Raw genomic sequence first — 13,830 nt, 5'->3', positions numbered from 1 at the left:
GATTAGAGAATCTGTGAGAACAGACACCCCAATTAGTGTATTAATGGGTCAGACAAAAGGGCACAAATTTCTCTTTTTCTCTTAGTGAATTTACAACTATTTTACTGCCTGAGAAACAGCTTTCTAAAGCAGTGACTGACCCTGACCCAGTGAGAAGTTTGCTTTTACATTCTGACCTAATACATTGTACAATGTTCTGTGGGTATAAGATTAGAAAATAAATTTCATGAAGCAGTATTTAAGTGTAACATGCTCATGTATATTATTTTTGTTGTATTTGTCAAATGCTGGTTATGAGCCATTAAGAGATTTCATGACTCACTAATGGGTTATGGCTAGCATCTGAACACTTCTCTAAGGGATCATGAAAAAAACTTATTTTTAAGCCATGTCTTAGATTTTTACATTTTAAGATGTAAAATGTTTTGCTATAATTCTATGTTAGAGCAAGATTTTGACATGAATTAGGGAAACCATTAAAAACAATGGGCTCTATTTAAATAGCATTTGTTTCATTATAGGAAGTATTACAATTGTAATTATATATAATTCATTTTTCAATAAGGAATGCATGTTAATAATTATCTTCAGTTTTTGCCCTCCAAAAGGAGTTAACGATTGTTAACCAGTAAAAATGGCTTAGTAGTAACTCACCTTGCTACTGCAAAAGATGGGTGATAGTTTCATACACAATAAGTAGTATATTTTATATAAAAATTATTTTTCACTTGGAAAATATAATACTAGAGGGAATAGTAAGTTATGATTACTTTCTGGAATAATTCTAAATTTTCAATATTTAAATTCCTTTTAAGCTCCCAGTGGCAGCAAAATTCTTAGAATTTTGTATGAAGAGAATGATGAATCTGAGGTGGAAATTATTCATGTTACATCCCCTATGTTGGAAACAAGAAGGGCAGATTCATTTCGTTATCCTAAAACAGGTACTATATTCCTTTGACATTTATATTTACTCATTTCTACATTCCAAACAAAAATCTGCAATCATCCAAAGTTATGGTCAACATTGGTTATTTTACAGCCTTAGTAAGGATCGGTGGTTAAGTGTCACTGAAGTAGATTTTTAAATTACAGGATGATCCATTTTAATTATTTTCCAAGGTGGAGAAGGGCACAAAACTGGTTATTTCAAGGAATGAATAAAAAGATGTCTTTATTAGAAAATAAAGATTTTCAAGGGGTTAAGTTCTTTTTTTTTTTTTTTTTTAATATATTTTATTGATTTTTTACAGAGAGGAAGGGAGAGAGATAGAGAGCTAGAAACATCAATGAGAGAGAAACATCCATCAGCTGCCTCCTGCACATCTCCTACTGGGGATGTGCCCGCAACCCAGGTACATGCCCTTGACCGGAATCGAACCTGGGACCTTTCAGTCTGCAGGCCGACGCTCTATCCACTGAGCCAAACCGGTTTCGGCAAGGGGTTAAGTTCTTAATAAATTTGTAATTTTTCCCCATTTTGCTGATTACAGCATTTCAAAATGATACAAAATTTCCCTTTATTTCATACTAATTTGATATTTTTCAGCCTCTTTTTTTATTTTTTATTTATTTACTTATTTTATTATTACTTAAATTGATTTTAGAGACAGAAGAAGGGAGAGAGGGAGAGAGAAACATTGATTTGTTGTTCCACTTATTTATGCATTCATTGGTTGATTCTTGTATATGCCCTGACTGGGGATCGAACCCCCAACCTTGTTTTATCAGGACAACACTCTAACAAACTGAGCTACCAGACCAGGCAGTTTCTTTTTTTTTTTTAATTAAATCTTTATTGTTCAGATTATTACATTTGTTCCTCTGTTTTTTCCCCCCATAACTCCCCTCCTCCCAGTTCCCGCCCCACCCTCTGCCCTCACTCCCCACCCACTGTCCTCATCCATAGGTGCACGATTTTTGTCCAGTCTCTTCCCGCATCTCCCACACCCCTTTCCCCGCCAGGAATAGTCAGTCCATTCCCTTTCTATGTCCCTGATTCTATTATAATCAACAGTTCATTCTGCTCATCAGATTATTTATTCACTTGATTCTTAGATTCACTTGTTGATAGATGCATATTTGTTGTTCATAATTTGTATCTTTACCTTTTTCTTCCTCTTCCTCTTCCTCTTCCTCTTCCTCTTCCTCTTCCTCTTCTTAAAGGATACCTTTCAGCATTTCATATAATCCTGGTTTGGTGGTGATGAACTCCTTTAGCTTTTCCTTATCTGTGAAGTTCTTTATCTGACCTTCAATTCTGAATGATAGCTTTGCTGGATAAAGTAATCTTGGTTGTAGGTTCTTGGTATTCATCACTTTGAATATTTCTTGCCACTCCCTTCTGGCCTGCAAAGTTTCTGTTGAGAAATCAGCTGACAGTCGTATGCGTATTCCCTTGTAGGTAACTGAGTTTCTTTCTCTTGCTGTTTTTAAGATTCTCTCTTTATCTTTTGCTCTTGGCATTTTAATTATGATGTGTCTTGGTGTGGTCCTCTTTGGATTCCTTTTGTTTGGGGTTCTCCGCGCTTCTTGGACCTGTAAGTCCATTTCTTTCACCAGGTGGGGGAAGTTTTCTGTCATTATTTCTTCAAATAGGTTTTCAATATCTTGCTCTCTCTCATCTTCTGGCACCCCTATAATTCTGATGTTGGTACGCTTGAAGCTGTCCCAGAGGCTCCTTACACTATCCTCGCATTTTTGGATTCTTTTTTCATTTTGCTTTTCCGGTTGGGTGTTTTTTGCTTCCTCGCATTTCAAATCATTGACTTGATTCTTGCGCTCCTCTGGTCTGCTGTCGGGAGTCTGTATAATATTCGTTATTTCAGTCCGTGTATGCTTAATTTCTAGTTGGTTCCCCAATATAAGATCGAGGGTCTCATTAGTTTTCTTGTAGATCTCATTAAGTTTATCGGCGGCTTCTAAACAGTTCTTGAGAGACCTTAAAAGTGTGGTTCTGAACTCTATATCTTCCATTGACAATTTTGTCCTGTTTCTTTGTCTCCGCATTTTGTTATGCTTCCTTGGTGCACCCCCTAGTGGTCTTTGTTCGCAGTCTTATAGTTAAATCTTGATTGTTGTAGCTAATTCCAGGGAGGGTTTGACCTCCAGGCCAAGTGGCTATGAGAATCAGCTGTGTCAGCAGTGAGAGAACTTCTGTCCTCTAGGGAGGTGCTAATCTAGCCTTTGCCTGAGGCTATCCGGCAAATGCCTGTGTGCAGGGCTTGGGCGGGGCGGGTCGCACAGGATCAACAGGGTGGGCCGGAGAGAGCAGTTATGGCGGCTCTCAGTCCTGTCCCCAGGGACTCTGCCTCTCTGAGTCCCAGCACCCGCTGCAAAGCTCGGAGAGAAAGCTGCACTCGCTCTGACCGAAGCCAGACAGTCCCGCTTCTCCCGTTTGAGTCTGGGTCCCTAAAGACTCGCCCGGATCTGGAGCTCAGATTCTGTGACTCCCTCCCGATTGAAAACGCCAACCGCGCCCTCCGCCGCCAGCCCACTCCGCACCTCAGTATTTGATTTCAGCACTGCGCCTCCTCTGAGTGTCCATATGCGTTTCTCTTTCCTCCTAGTTGTAGGACTTCCACTCAGCCAGCGTTCCTGTGGTTCTGGGTGATGTCCCTTCCGTTTTTTGGTTTCACTTTTGAAGTAGTTGTTCAAAGCAGCAAACTCCGGCGTTAACCTATGCCGCCATCTTGGTTCTCCCAGGCAGTTTCTTTCTTTCTTTCTTTCTCTCTTTCTTTTCTTTCTTTTCTTTCTTTCTTTCTTTCTTTTTTTTTGTTAATCCTCACCCAAGGATATTTTTCCATTGCTTTTTAGAGAGAGTGGAAGGGAGGAGAAGAGACAGAGAGAGAAACATCAGTGTGAGAGACACATCAATTGGCTGCCTCCCGCACGCACCTGGAGTTGAACCCACTGAGTCAAACCAGCTAGGGCAGGCAGCTTTTTTTTTTTTTTTTTTTTTTTTTAAATACCCTTATTCAAAGCTATGAGTTTGCAATGGAGTTCTCAGATTCTTATCCAGTAAAGCTGTAACTCTGTAATATTCTGACTTAACTAAAGGGTAAAGAGGATTGAGCTGGCAAAATTTCAATAATTTTGGATATACATAACTATTCATTTATGTCTTTTTCTAAAGGCACAGCAAATCCAAAAGTCACTTTTAAGATGTCAGAAATAATGATTGATACTGAAGGAAGGGTGAGTATAAAATGTTGAGTTGATTTTTTGTGTCATTTGACGAGTAGTCTAGTAGAGATCTTAGGAACCCTTCTTTATTTGGGGGGCTTGTTGAACTTGCAGAGACATCTGTGGATCATGATTTCAAGTTGACCTTATTTTCTACTTTGAAAACTTTCTGAAAGTTCCCAAAATAGGAATGTGGGGATGTGCACAACCTCTCCGTTCCAATAATTTATTCTCTTTGTCTTTGTTAATTCTCTACCAGTGATTCTCAACCTTCCTAGTGCCGCGACCCTTTAATACAGTTCCTCATGTTGTGGTGACCCCTAACCATAAAATTATTTTCATTGCTACTTCATAACTGTAATTTTGCTACTGTTATGAATCATAATATAATGTAAATATCTGATATGCAGGATGTATTTTCATTGTTCGCAACCCACAGGTTGAGAACCACTGCCTAGATCAATATTTAAATACTGGTTATTGACTAGTGAATTACCTTTTGTGTTGGATATATGTTTATGGTATATTAAATATCGCACATTTCTCTTGTAGTGCTGCTTTTCATTTGGATAGTCAAATGCTTAAAAGCTGAATGCACCCAAGATTAATTATAGACTTAATTAAGATTTACTAAAACAGCTTTATTGAGATCTGATTCACATACGATACAGTTTACTCATTTAAAGTTTATAATGGCTTTTAGTATATTCAAAGAGTTGTGCAACCATCACCACAGTCAGTTTAGAACATTTTCATCATCCCAAAAAAAGAAATGCCACATCCCTTAATCGTCACCCCCAACCTGCCCATGTTTCCCAGCTCTGGGCAACTACCAATTTACTTTCTGTCTATAGATTTGCCAATTCTGAACATTTCTTATAAATGGAATTACATGATAGCTAGTCTGGTTTATTTTACTTAGAATCATGTTTTGAAACTCCATCCAACTTGTATCATATATCAGCACTTTATTACTTTTTATCACCTAATACTCCATTCTATGGATATAGTACATTTTATGTATCTACTCATCAATTTGGACATTTGGGTTGTTTCCACCTTTTGGCTATTATGCATAATGCTATCATGAATGTGTGTGTATAAATTTTTATGTGGGCATACGATTTTATTTTTCTTGGTTAGATATGTTGGGTCATAGGATAACTCTATGTTTAACCTTTTGAGGAACTACCAAATTGTTTTCCAATGTGGCTGCACTATGTAACAGCCGTGTATAATTTTTCCAAGTTCTCCATATCCTCACCAGCACTTGTTGCTATTCATCTTATTTATTATAGCCATCCTAGTGGGTTTGAAATTGTATCTCATTGTGGGTTTTTTTGTTTTGTTTTTATATTTAAATTTTTATTTTTTTAGAGAGAGAGAGGAAGGGAAAGGGGGAGAGGGATAGAACATTGATGTGAAAGAGAAACATTGATTGGCTGCCTCCTACATGCCCTCCTGCCCTCCCCACCAGGGATTGAGCACTCAACCTGGTCAAGTGTCCTGACCAGGAATCTGACCAGTGACCTTTTGCTGCATAGTATCCGAATATATATATATGTATTTTTATATATATATACTAGAGGCCTGGTGCACAAAAATTTGTGCACTCGGGGGGGTCCCTCAGCCGGCCTATGCCCTCTTGCAGTCTGGGACCCTTGGAGGATGTCCACCTGCTGGCTTAGGCCCGCTCCCTGGGGGGATCGGGCCCAAGCTGGCAGTCAGACATCCCTCTGGCAGCCCGGCAGCCCTCAGGGGATGTCCACTTGCCAGCGGGGAGCAGACCTAAGCTGCAGTCGGACATATTTAGCGCTGCTGAGGAGGCGGGAGAGGCTCCCACCACCACTGCTATACTGGCAGCCGTCAGCCTGGCTTGTGGCTGAACAGAGCTCCCCCTATGGGAGCACACTGACCACCAGGGGGCAGCTCCTGCATTGAGCGTCTGCCCCCTGGTGGTCAGTGTGTGTCATAGTGACCAGTCATTCCCAGTTTTTCTGCTGTTAGGGTCAGTTTGCATTATTCCCTTTTATTATATAGGATAGAGGCCTGGTGCATGGGTGGGGGCCAGCTGGTTTCCCCTGAAGGGTGTCCTGGATCAGGATGGGGGTCCCGCTGGGGTGCCTGGCCAGCCTGGGTGAGGAGCTGATGGCTGTTTTCAGGTTGGCCACACCCCCTTTAGGGTGGGGGATCCACTGTGGTGCCTGGCCAGTCTGGGTGAGGGGCTGAGGGCCGTTTTCAGGCTGGCCAAGCGCCCCCCCCCCCGGTGACAGAAGCTCCCAGCCTCTCCTTTTTTTCTTTTTTATTCTGGGATTTATTTACCTTCTATAATTGAAACTTTGTAGCCTTGAGAGGAGCTCAGAGCCAGCCAGGGCTGGTGGGAGGGAAGCTTGGCTTCCTCCATCATTGGGGCAACCAAGCCTCCTGCTTGCTCCAGCTCCGTGGCTGCCGGCCGCCATCTTGGTTGGGTTAATTTGCATATAGTCGCTCTGATTGGCTGGTGGGTGTGGCTTAAGGTATAGCAAAGGTACGGTCAGTTTGCATGTTTGTCTTTTATTAGTGTAGATACTAGAGGCCCAGTGTACGAATTCTTGCACCAGTGGGGTTCCTCGGCCTGGCCTGTGGGATCGGGCTGAAACTGGCTTTCCAACATCCCCTGAAGGGTCCTGGATTGCAAGAGTGTGCAGGCCAGGCCGAGGGATCCCACCGGTGCATGATCGGGGCCAGGGAGGGATGCGGGAGGGCTCCAGGGCGTGTCCGGCCCATCTCGTGCAGTCCCAATTGACTGGACCCCAGCAGCAAGCTAACCTACCAGTCGGAGCATCTGCCCCCCGGTGGTTGGTGCACATCATAGCGACTGGTCGACCGGTCGACTGCCTGCCCCCTGGTGGTCAGTGCACATCATAGTGACTGGTCAGCCGGTCAACTGTCTGCCACCTGGTAGTCAGTGCACATCATAGCGAGAGTTGAGTGGCCTTAGCATATCATTAGCATATTGCACTTTGATTGGTTGAATGGACAACTGAGCACTTATCATATTAGGCTTTTATTATATAGGACATTTATATCAGCTGCCTCCTGCACACCCCACACTAGGGATCAAGCCTGCAACCTGGGATATGCCCTGACTCAGAATCAAACTGCAACCTCCTGGTTTATAGGTCAATGCTCAATCACTGAGCCACGCCAGCTGGGCTCATTATTGTTTTGATTTACATTTTCCTGATGACTAATGATATTGTGCATCTTTTTATCTGCTTATTAGCCATTAGAGAACTGTCTATTCAGATTCTTTGCCCATTTCAAAAACATTTTTTAATTGCATTGGCTAGACTTTTAAAGGAGAAAAGTTTGCTTAGGACTATTTCACTAATATATCATAAAAGTAATATTTTAGGCTGAAATATAGGGAACAAGTATTGGGCTTCAGCTTCCAAAAACATCTGCAAGTTAAAATGTCACACCCATCACCCAGGCTAAGCCTTCCAACACCAGTAACCCCCAAGTTTTCTTTGATGTGGACATAGGAGGCAAGTTAGTTGCTCTAGAATTGTTTGTAGATATTGTACCCAAAACTGCAGAAAATTGTCATGCATTGTATACAGAAGAAAAAAGCATTGGACCCACGGTAGGGAACCTCTCCATTTCAAAGGATGCCCATTCTGTCAAATTTTTAATAAATTTATGATTCAGGGTAGAGATTTCTAAAATCAGAATGGGACAAGTGGAGAAAGTATTTATGGTGAAAAGTTTGACGATGAAAATTTTTATTTATTTTTATATTTTTTTAATTCAATCTTTATTGTTTAGATTATTACAGTAGTTCCTCTTTTTCCCCCCCATAGCTCTCCTCCACCCAGTTCCCACCCCACCCTCTGCCCTTACCCCTCCCACTGTCCTCATCCAGAGATGTACGATTTTTGTCCAGTCTCTTCCTGCATCCCCACACCCCTTTCCCCCCATGAATTGTCAGTCCATTCCCTTTCCATACCCCTGGTTCTATTATATTCACCAGTTTACTCTGTTCATCAGATTTTTTATTCACTTGATTTTTAGACTCACTTGTTGATAGATATGTATTTGCTGTTCATAATTTTTATCTTTACCTTTTTCTTCTTCCTCTTCTTAAAGAATACCTTTCAGCATTTCATATAATACTAGTTTGGTGCTGATGAACTCTTTTAGCTTTTTCTTATCTGTGAAGCTCTTTATCTGACCTTCAATTCTGAATGATAGCTTTGCTGGATAAAATAATCTTGGTTGTAGGTTTTTGCTATTCATCACTTTGAATATTTCTTGCCACTCCCTTCTGGCCTGCATAGTTTCTATTGAGAAATCAGCTGACAGTCATATGGGTACTCCCTTGTAGGTAACTGACTGTTTTTCTCTTGCTGCTTTTAAGATTCTCTCTTTGTCTTTTGCCCTTGGCATTTTAATTATGATGTGTCTTGGTGTGGTCCTCTTTTGATTCCTTTTGTTTGGGGTTCTCTGTGCATCCTGGACTTGTAAGTCTATTTCTTTCACCAGGTAGGGGAAGTTTTCTGTCATTATTTCTTCAAATAGGTTTTCAATATCTTGCTCTCTCTCTTCTTCTGGCACCCCTATAATTTGGATGTTGGTACGCTTGAAGTTGTCCCAGAGGCTCCTTACACTATCTTCATATTTTTGGATTATTTTTTCTTTTTGCTTTTCTGGTTGGGTATTTTTTACTTCTTCATATTTCAAATCTTTGATTTGATTCTTGGGATCCTCTTGTCTGCTGTTGGATCTCTGTATATTATTCTTTATTTCAGTCAGTGTATGCTTAATTTCTAGTTGGTCTTTTTTCATATCCTCCAGGGTCTCACTAAATTTATCAGCGGTTTCTAGAAAATTCTTGAAAAACCTTAAAAGTGTGGTTTTGAACTCTATATCCAGTAGTTTGCTTTCCTCCATTTCTGTCATTTGTGACCTGTTTCTTTGTCTCCGCATTTTTTATGCTTCCCTGTGTTGGTAGAGTGGCTTTGTGTGCTAGGTGTCCTATAGGGCCCAGTGGCTCAGCCTCCCCAATTACCTGAGGTGGACACTCTTGGTGCACCCCTTTGTGGGCTTTGTGCACAGTCTTGTTGTAGTTAAGCCTTGATTGTTGTAGGTATCTCTGGGAGGAATTGACCTCCAGGCCAATTGGCAGTGAGAATCAGCTGTGTCTGCAGTGGGAGAACTTTTGTGCTGAAGACACCCTTCTGGGGCAAGCTTGCTTCACTGGGGCTTTGGTGCTCACTGAGTCTGCCCTCTGAGTGTGTCCCTTATGGATCTGAGGAGTTGTAATCTGGATGGTCCCACTCTGACCACTGGGTACACTGGCTCTTGGATCTAAAGAGTTGCTAATTTAGCCTGTGGCTGAGGCTACCCAGCAGGAGCTAGGAAGAGATCTGCAGATTCCCCTTCCTTGTTTGGGGTTTGGAGGTGCCCAAATGAGGCCCAGCTGTGAAGCAATGCAAGCTGCTGTGGGGCCTTGGGCCTTCTCTTGGATGTTCTGGGTCTTTTTGGCCCAGCTGCAGTTTGTTAGGTAATTTTCATATTGCAAAGGGCCAGGGCATTCATATGCAAAAGCCTGCTGCAGCTTGGATGGGGCAGGGTTTCAGGGAATCAACAGGGCGGAGCAAACAGCTATGGCTGATCCTCAGCCCTGCCCTAAGAGGCCCCGCGTCTCAGTGTCCCGGTAATCGCTGCAAGCACCTCTGAGAGGAAGCTGCCCTTGAGTTACAAGTTCTGCCCGCTTCCAGACAGTCCAGTTTCGCCTCATATGAGTCTGGGTCCCCAGAGACTTCCCGGAAGTGGAGTTCAGAGCAGTCGGGGGCTTGTGACTCCCTCCCGATTCAAAAAGACAGTTGTGTCCTCCCTTGCCAGCCCTTGCTGCGTGTGCCTCCGTACCTTTGCACTTTACTTCTGCACCTCCTCTGAGTCTTAGTGTGCTTTTCTCTTTCCTTCTAGTTGGAGAATTTCCACTCAGCCAGCCTTCCTGTGGTTCTGGATGATGTCCATTTTGTCTTTTAGTTGTATTTTTGAAGTTGTTGTGGGAGGCAGCAATTTCCAGTGTTTACCTATGTCGCCATCTTGGTTTCTCCGAAATTTTTATTATAAGCACAACCATGAGGGTTTATTGAGCATGGAAAATGCAGACTGCAATACAAATGGTTCTCAGTTCTTTATCACAACGGTTCCAACTCCTTATTTGGATGGGCCAAGTAATTAAAGGAACGGGTGTGGCAAGAATTCTGGAAAATGTAGAAGTGAAAGGTGATAAACCTGCCAATTTGTGTGCGACTCCAGAATGCAGAGAATTGAAGGCAGGGGGTGATTGGGAAATATGCTCAAAAGATGGTTCTGGTGGCAGTCATCCAGATTTCCTCAAGGATGTAGATATAGATTTAAAAGACATAGATAAAATATTATTAATAACAGAAGACTTAAAATATTGGAAATACTTTTTTTTTTTCAAATCCCAGAACTGGGATATGGCCATTAAAAAATATACAAAGGTGTTAAGATGCCGGGAGCCAGTCCATCCTTGCTGTTTCAAAGGACCTGGCATATATGGCATAATGTTCTTAAATAATGTTCTTAATATGTTTGCTCACCTTCTTGGCACTATGTGTTTTAACCAAGGTCTCCTCTCTGAGAAAGGTTGTTTCCCCAGGTAGGGATTTTCCCCTGAAGTTAGGGAGGGAATAAAACCCCTCAACTAAGTGCCAGGCGGGTAATTAATCACTTTAACTACGAACAATCATGCTTAAGCTACATAATCTTTACTCCCTGGAATGGAGATAAGAAACGCCCTAACCTTTGTAATAGAGAGTGATAGGATTGAATCAACTGGTATAAATACAGATGTAACAAGACAGCAAGAGACAGAACTTAGAAGACAGAACCTACACAGAACCTAGACACAGAACCTACACAGAACCTAGAGACAGAAGAACTTCACTGGAGAGAACATGGCAAAAGATCCTGGACTGAACCTGACTACAGAAATTGGCAAGAGAACCTGACTAGAACCTGGCTACAGAACTTGGCTGGAGAACCTAGCCAGAACCTGGCTACAGAATCTGGTGACGGGACCTGGCTGGGGAACCTGGGGAACCTGGCTGGAGAACCTAGCAAGAGAACATGGACACAGAACCTGGCTGGAGATCCTAAGCAGAACCTCTCTGGAGATCCAGACCAGAACTTGGCTGGAGATCCTGGCTAGAGAACCTGGCTAGAGAACGTGGCTATGATGATCACCTGAATGCTGCCTCCATGTCATTCCTTCTTCACTGACTCTGTCCACACCTTGGGGAACCCCTGGACCAGCTGGGGTTGGACCTCAGCATTAAGATATGTGGAAGGTTCAAAGACTATTATTGAGAAAGCAGATAGATCGAGGCAGCAACCTGTAGCTTTAAGCTGCATGCTGAATATTGGTGCTTGTAAACTGAAGATGTCAAATTGGCATGGAACAATGGACAGTTGTTTGGAGGTTCTTGAAATAGAACCATCAAATACCAAAGCACAGTACCATAGAGCTTAAGGATGGCAAGGATTGAGAGAATAGGACCAAGCATTGGCTGATCTTAAGAAACCTTAGGAGATAGCACCCAAAGATAAAGCTATCCAGGCAGAATTGCTGAAAATCAAACAGAAGATAAAGGCACAGAAAAATAAAGAGAGGGAAGCATATGTAAAAGCATTTACCTTGCCGAAACCGGTTTGGCTCAGTGGATAGAGCGTCGGCCTGCGGACTGAAAGGTCCCAGGTTCGATTCCGGTCAAGGGCATGTACCTTGGTTGCGGGCACATCCCCAGTAGGGAGTGTGCAGGAGGCAACTGGTCGATGTTTCTCTCTCATCGATGTTTCTAACTCTCTATCTCTCTCCTTTCCTCTCTGTAAAAACTCAATAAAATATATTAAAAAAAAAAAAAGCATCTACCTAATAAGGAGTTTAGTTATGCTTAAATATTACATGTTGATGTATAATGGCAAAAGGAAAATTTAAGGGATCTTTTTCTATTATATATGATCTCTAATGTGTTTCCTTTGATATTTCAGTTCCCCATTGTTTATAGTTTAGGAATACTGATATCAGTTCACTCTTAATAAAAGTGTTACAAAGTAAAAAATAATCCTATATAATAAAAGGGTAATATGCAGATTGACCTAATGGTGGAACGATCAGTCGCTATGACACGCACTGACCACCAGGGGGCAAACACTCCACGCAGGAGCTGCCCCCTGGTGGTCTGTGCACTCCCACAGGGGGAGCATCGCTCAGCCACAAGCCAGGCTCACGGGTGGTGAGTGCCGCAGCGGTGGTGGAAGCCTCTCCCGCCTCCGCTGCAGGCGGGCAGTAAGGAGCGAGTGGTCCTGGACTGCAAGAGGGATTGGGTCTAAACTGGCAGGCGGACATCTCCCAAGGGGTCCCAGACTGCAAGAGGGCACAGGCCATGCTGAAGGACTCCCCCCGCCCCTGGGCCTCTAGTAAGAAATAAAATCTCGTGCACTGGGCCTCTAGTAAGAAATAAAAATAAAATATAGGGAACTAGGAACTATTATTTTTTTCATAGGTACTAGAGTCTAAAGTTATTAAAACTTTTTAACCAGTTATTATAAAGGGTTCTGTTAGTATAAACTCATGGGAAAAGACTTTTAATTTTTTTTTTAATTTTATTTTTCAATTACAATTTACATTCAATATTATTTTGTATTAGTTTCAGGTGTATGCCTGTGGTTAGGTAGTCATATATTTTACAAAGTAGTTCCTCCAAAATTTCAGGTACCCATCTGGCACTGCACATAGTTACTACAATATTACTGACTATATTTCCTATGTTGTACTTTACATCTCTGTGACTACTTTGTGACTATCTACTAGGGATTGAGCCCGCAACCCAGGCATGTGCTCCATCCTGGTTCATAGATCGAAGCTCAACTACTGAGCCATGCCAGCCGGGCCAATTTATACTTCTTAACTCCTTCACCATTTTCACCCAGTCCCCCAACTTTCCCCCATCCCTTCTGGCAGCCATTATAGACTGTGCTAATTCTGTGGTTAGACTTTTTTTAGGCATAAAGAGCAAAGAGCACCAGCAGAGGTAACCCACAATTGCTTGTTTTGCTGTATCCTGTGTGCCTTTTTAAATGCCTAGCTCTGAAAAAGTATCATGCTACTAAAGATAATGATTTAAATAGACTAGTAAGCTAATTATCTAAGTCTTTTTTTTTTATAACTAGATTCCCTTTTTCCTTTTTAATAGATTATAGATGTCATAGATAAGGAACTAATTCAGCCTTTTGAGATTCTGTTTGAAGGAGTTGAATACATTGCCAGAGCTGGATGGACTCCAGAAGGAAAATAGTACGTATGTTAAGTTTTCACTTATTTGCAAATAATTGAGGATCCAGAACTTTAGAAATGTCTATGCTATTATGTTTGCCTTTCAATTGGAGCTGTAGTCATATGTAAATTTGCAGTGTTATTTATACACAAAGATTTTTTTTTACCTAAGTGGACTTTGGGATTTATAATCCTATAAACATAGTTGCATAGCATTTTAATTGTCTCTTACTTAGCCAGTCGTAGTTTCAGTTATTTGTGATTAAAATAGTATGACTTTAAGGCTCACA

The 13,830-nt window shown here is 41.8% G+C and overlaps 1 protein-coding gene across 6 annotated transcripts in view; it reads left to right on the top strand.

Annotated features, from left to right (window-relative positions):
- The window catches only part of DPP8 (dipeptidyl peptidase 8), a 70,152-nt gene that overhangs the window by 25,515 nt on the left and 30,807 nt on the right, over window positions 1–13,830 (top strand). For all 6 annotated transcript variants that reach the window (XM_036304975.1, XM_036304945.1, XM_036304954.1 and 3 more), the window contains 3 exons: window positions 816–944; window positions 4,136–4,197; window positions 13,461–13,561. In XM_036304975.1, the coding sequence (XP_036160868.1) occupies window positions 816–944; window positions 4,136–4,197; window positions 13,461–13,561 (292 nt within the window). The remainder of the gene's footprint in view (window positions 1–815; window positions 945–4,135; window positions 4,198–13,460; window positions 13,562–13,830) is intronic.

This window comes from Myotis myotis, unplaced genomic scaffold (assembly GCF_014108235.1).
Source record: "Myotis myotis isolate mMyoMyo1 unplaced genomic scaffold, mMyoMyo1.p scaffold_m19_p_1, whole genome shotgun sequence".
Taxonomy (NCBI): domain Eukaryota; kingdom Metazoa; phylum Chordata; class Mammalia; order Chiroptera; family Vespertilionidae; genus Myotis; species Myotis myotis.
This window is presented reverse-complemented; position numbering and strand designations above follow the sequence as displayed.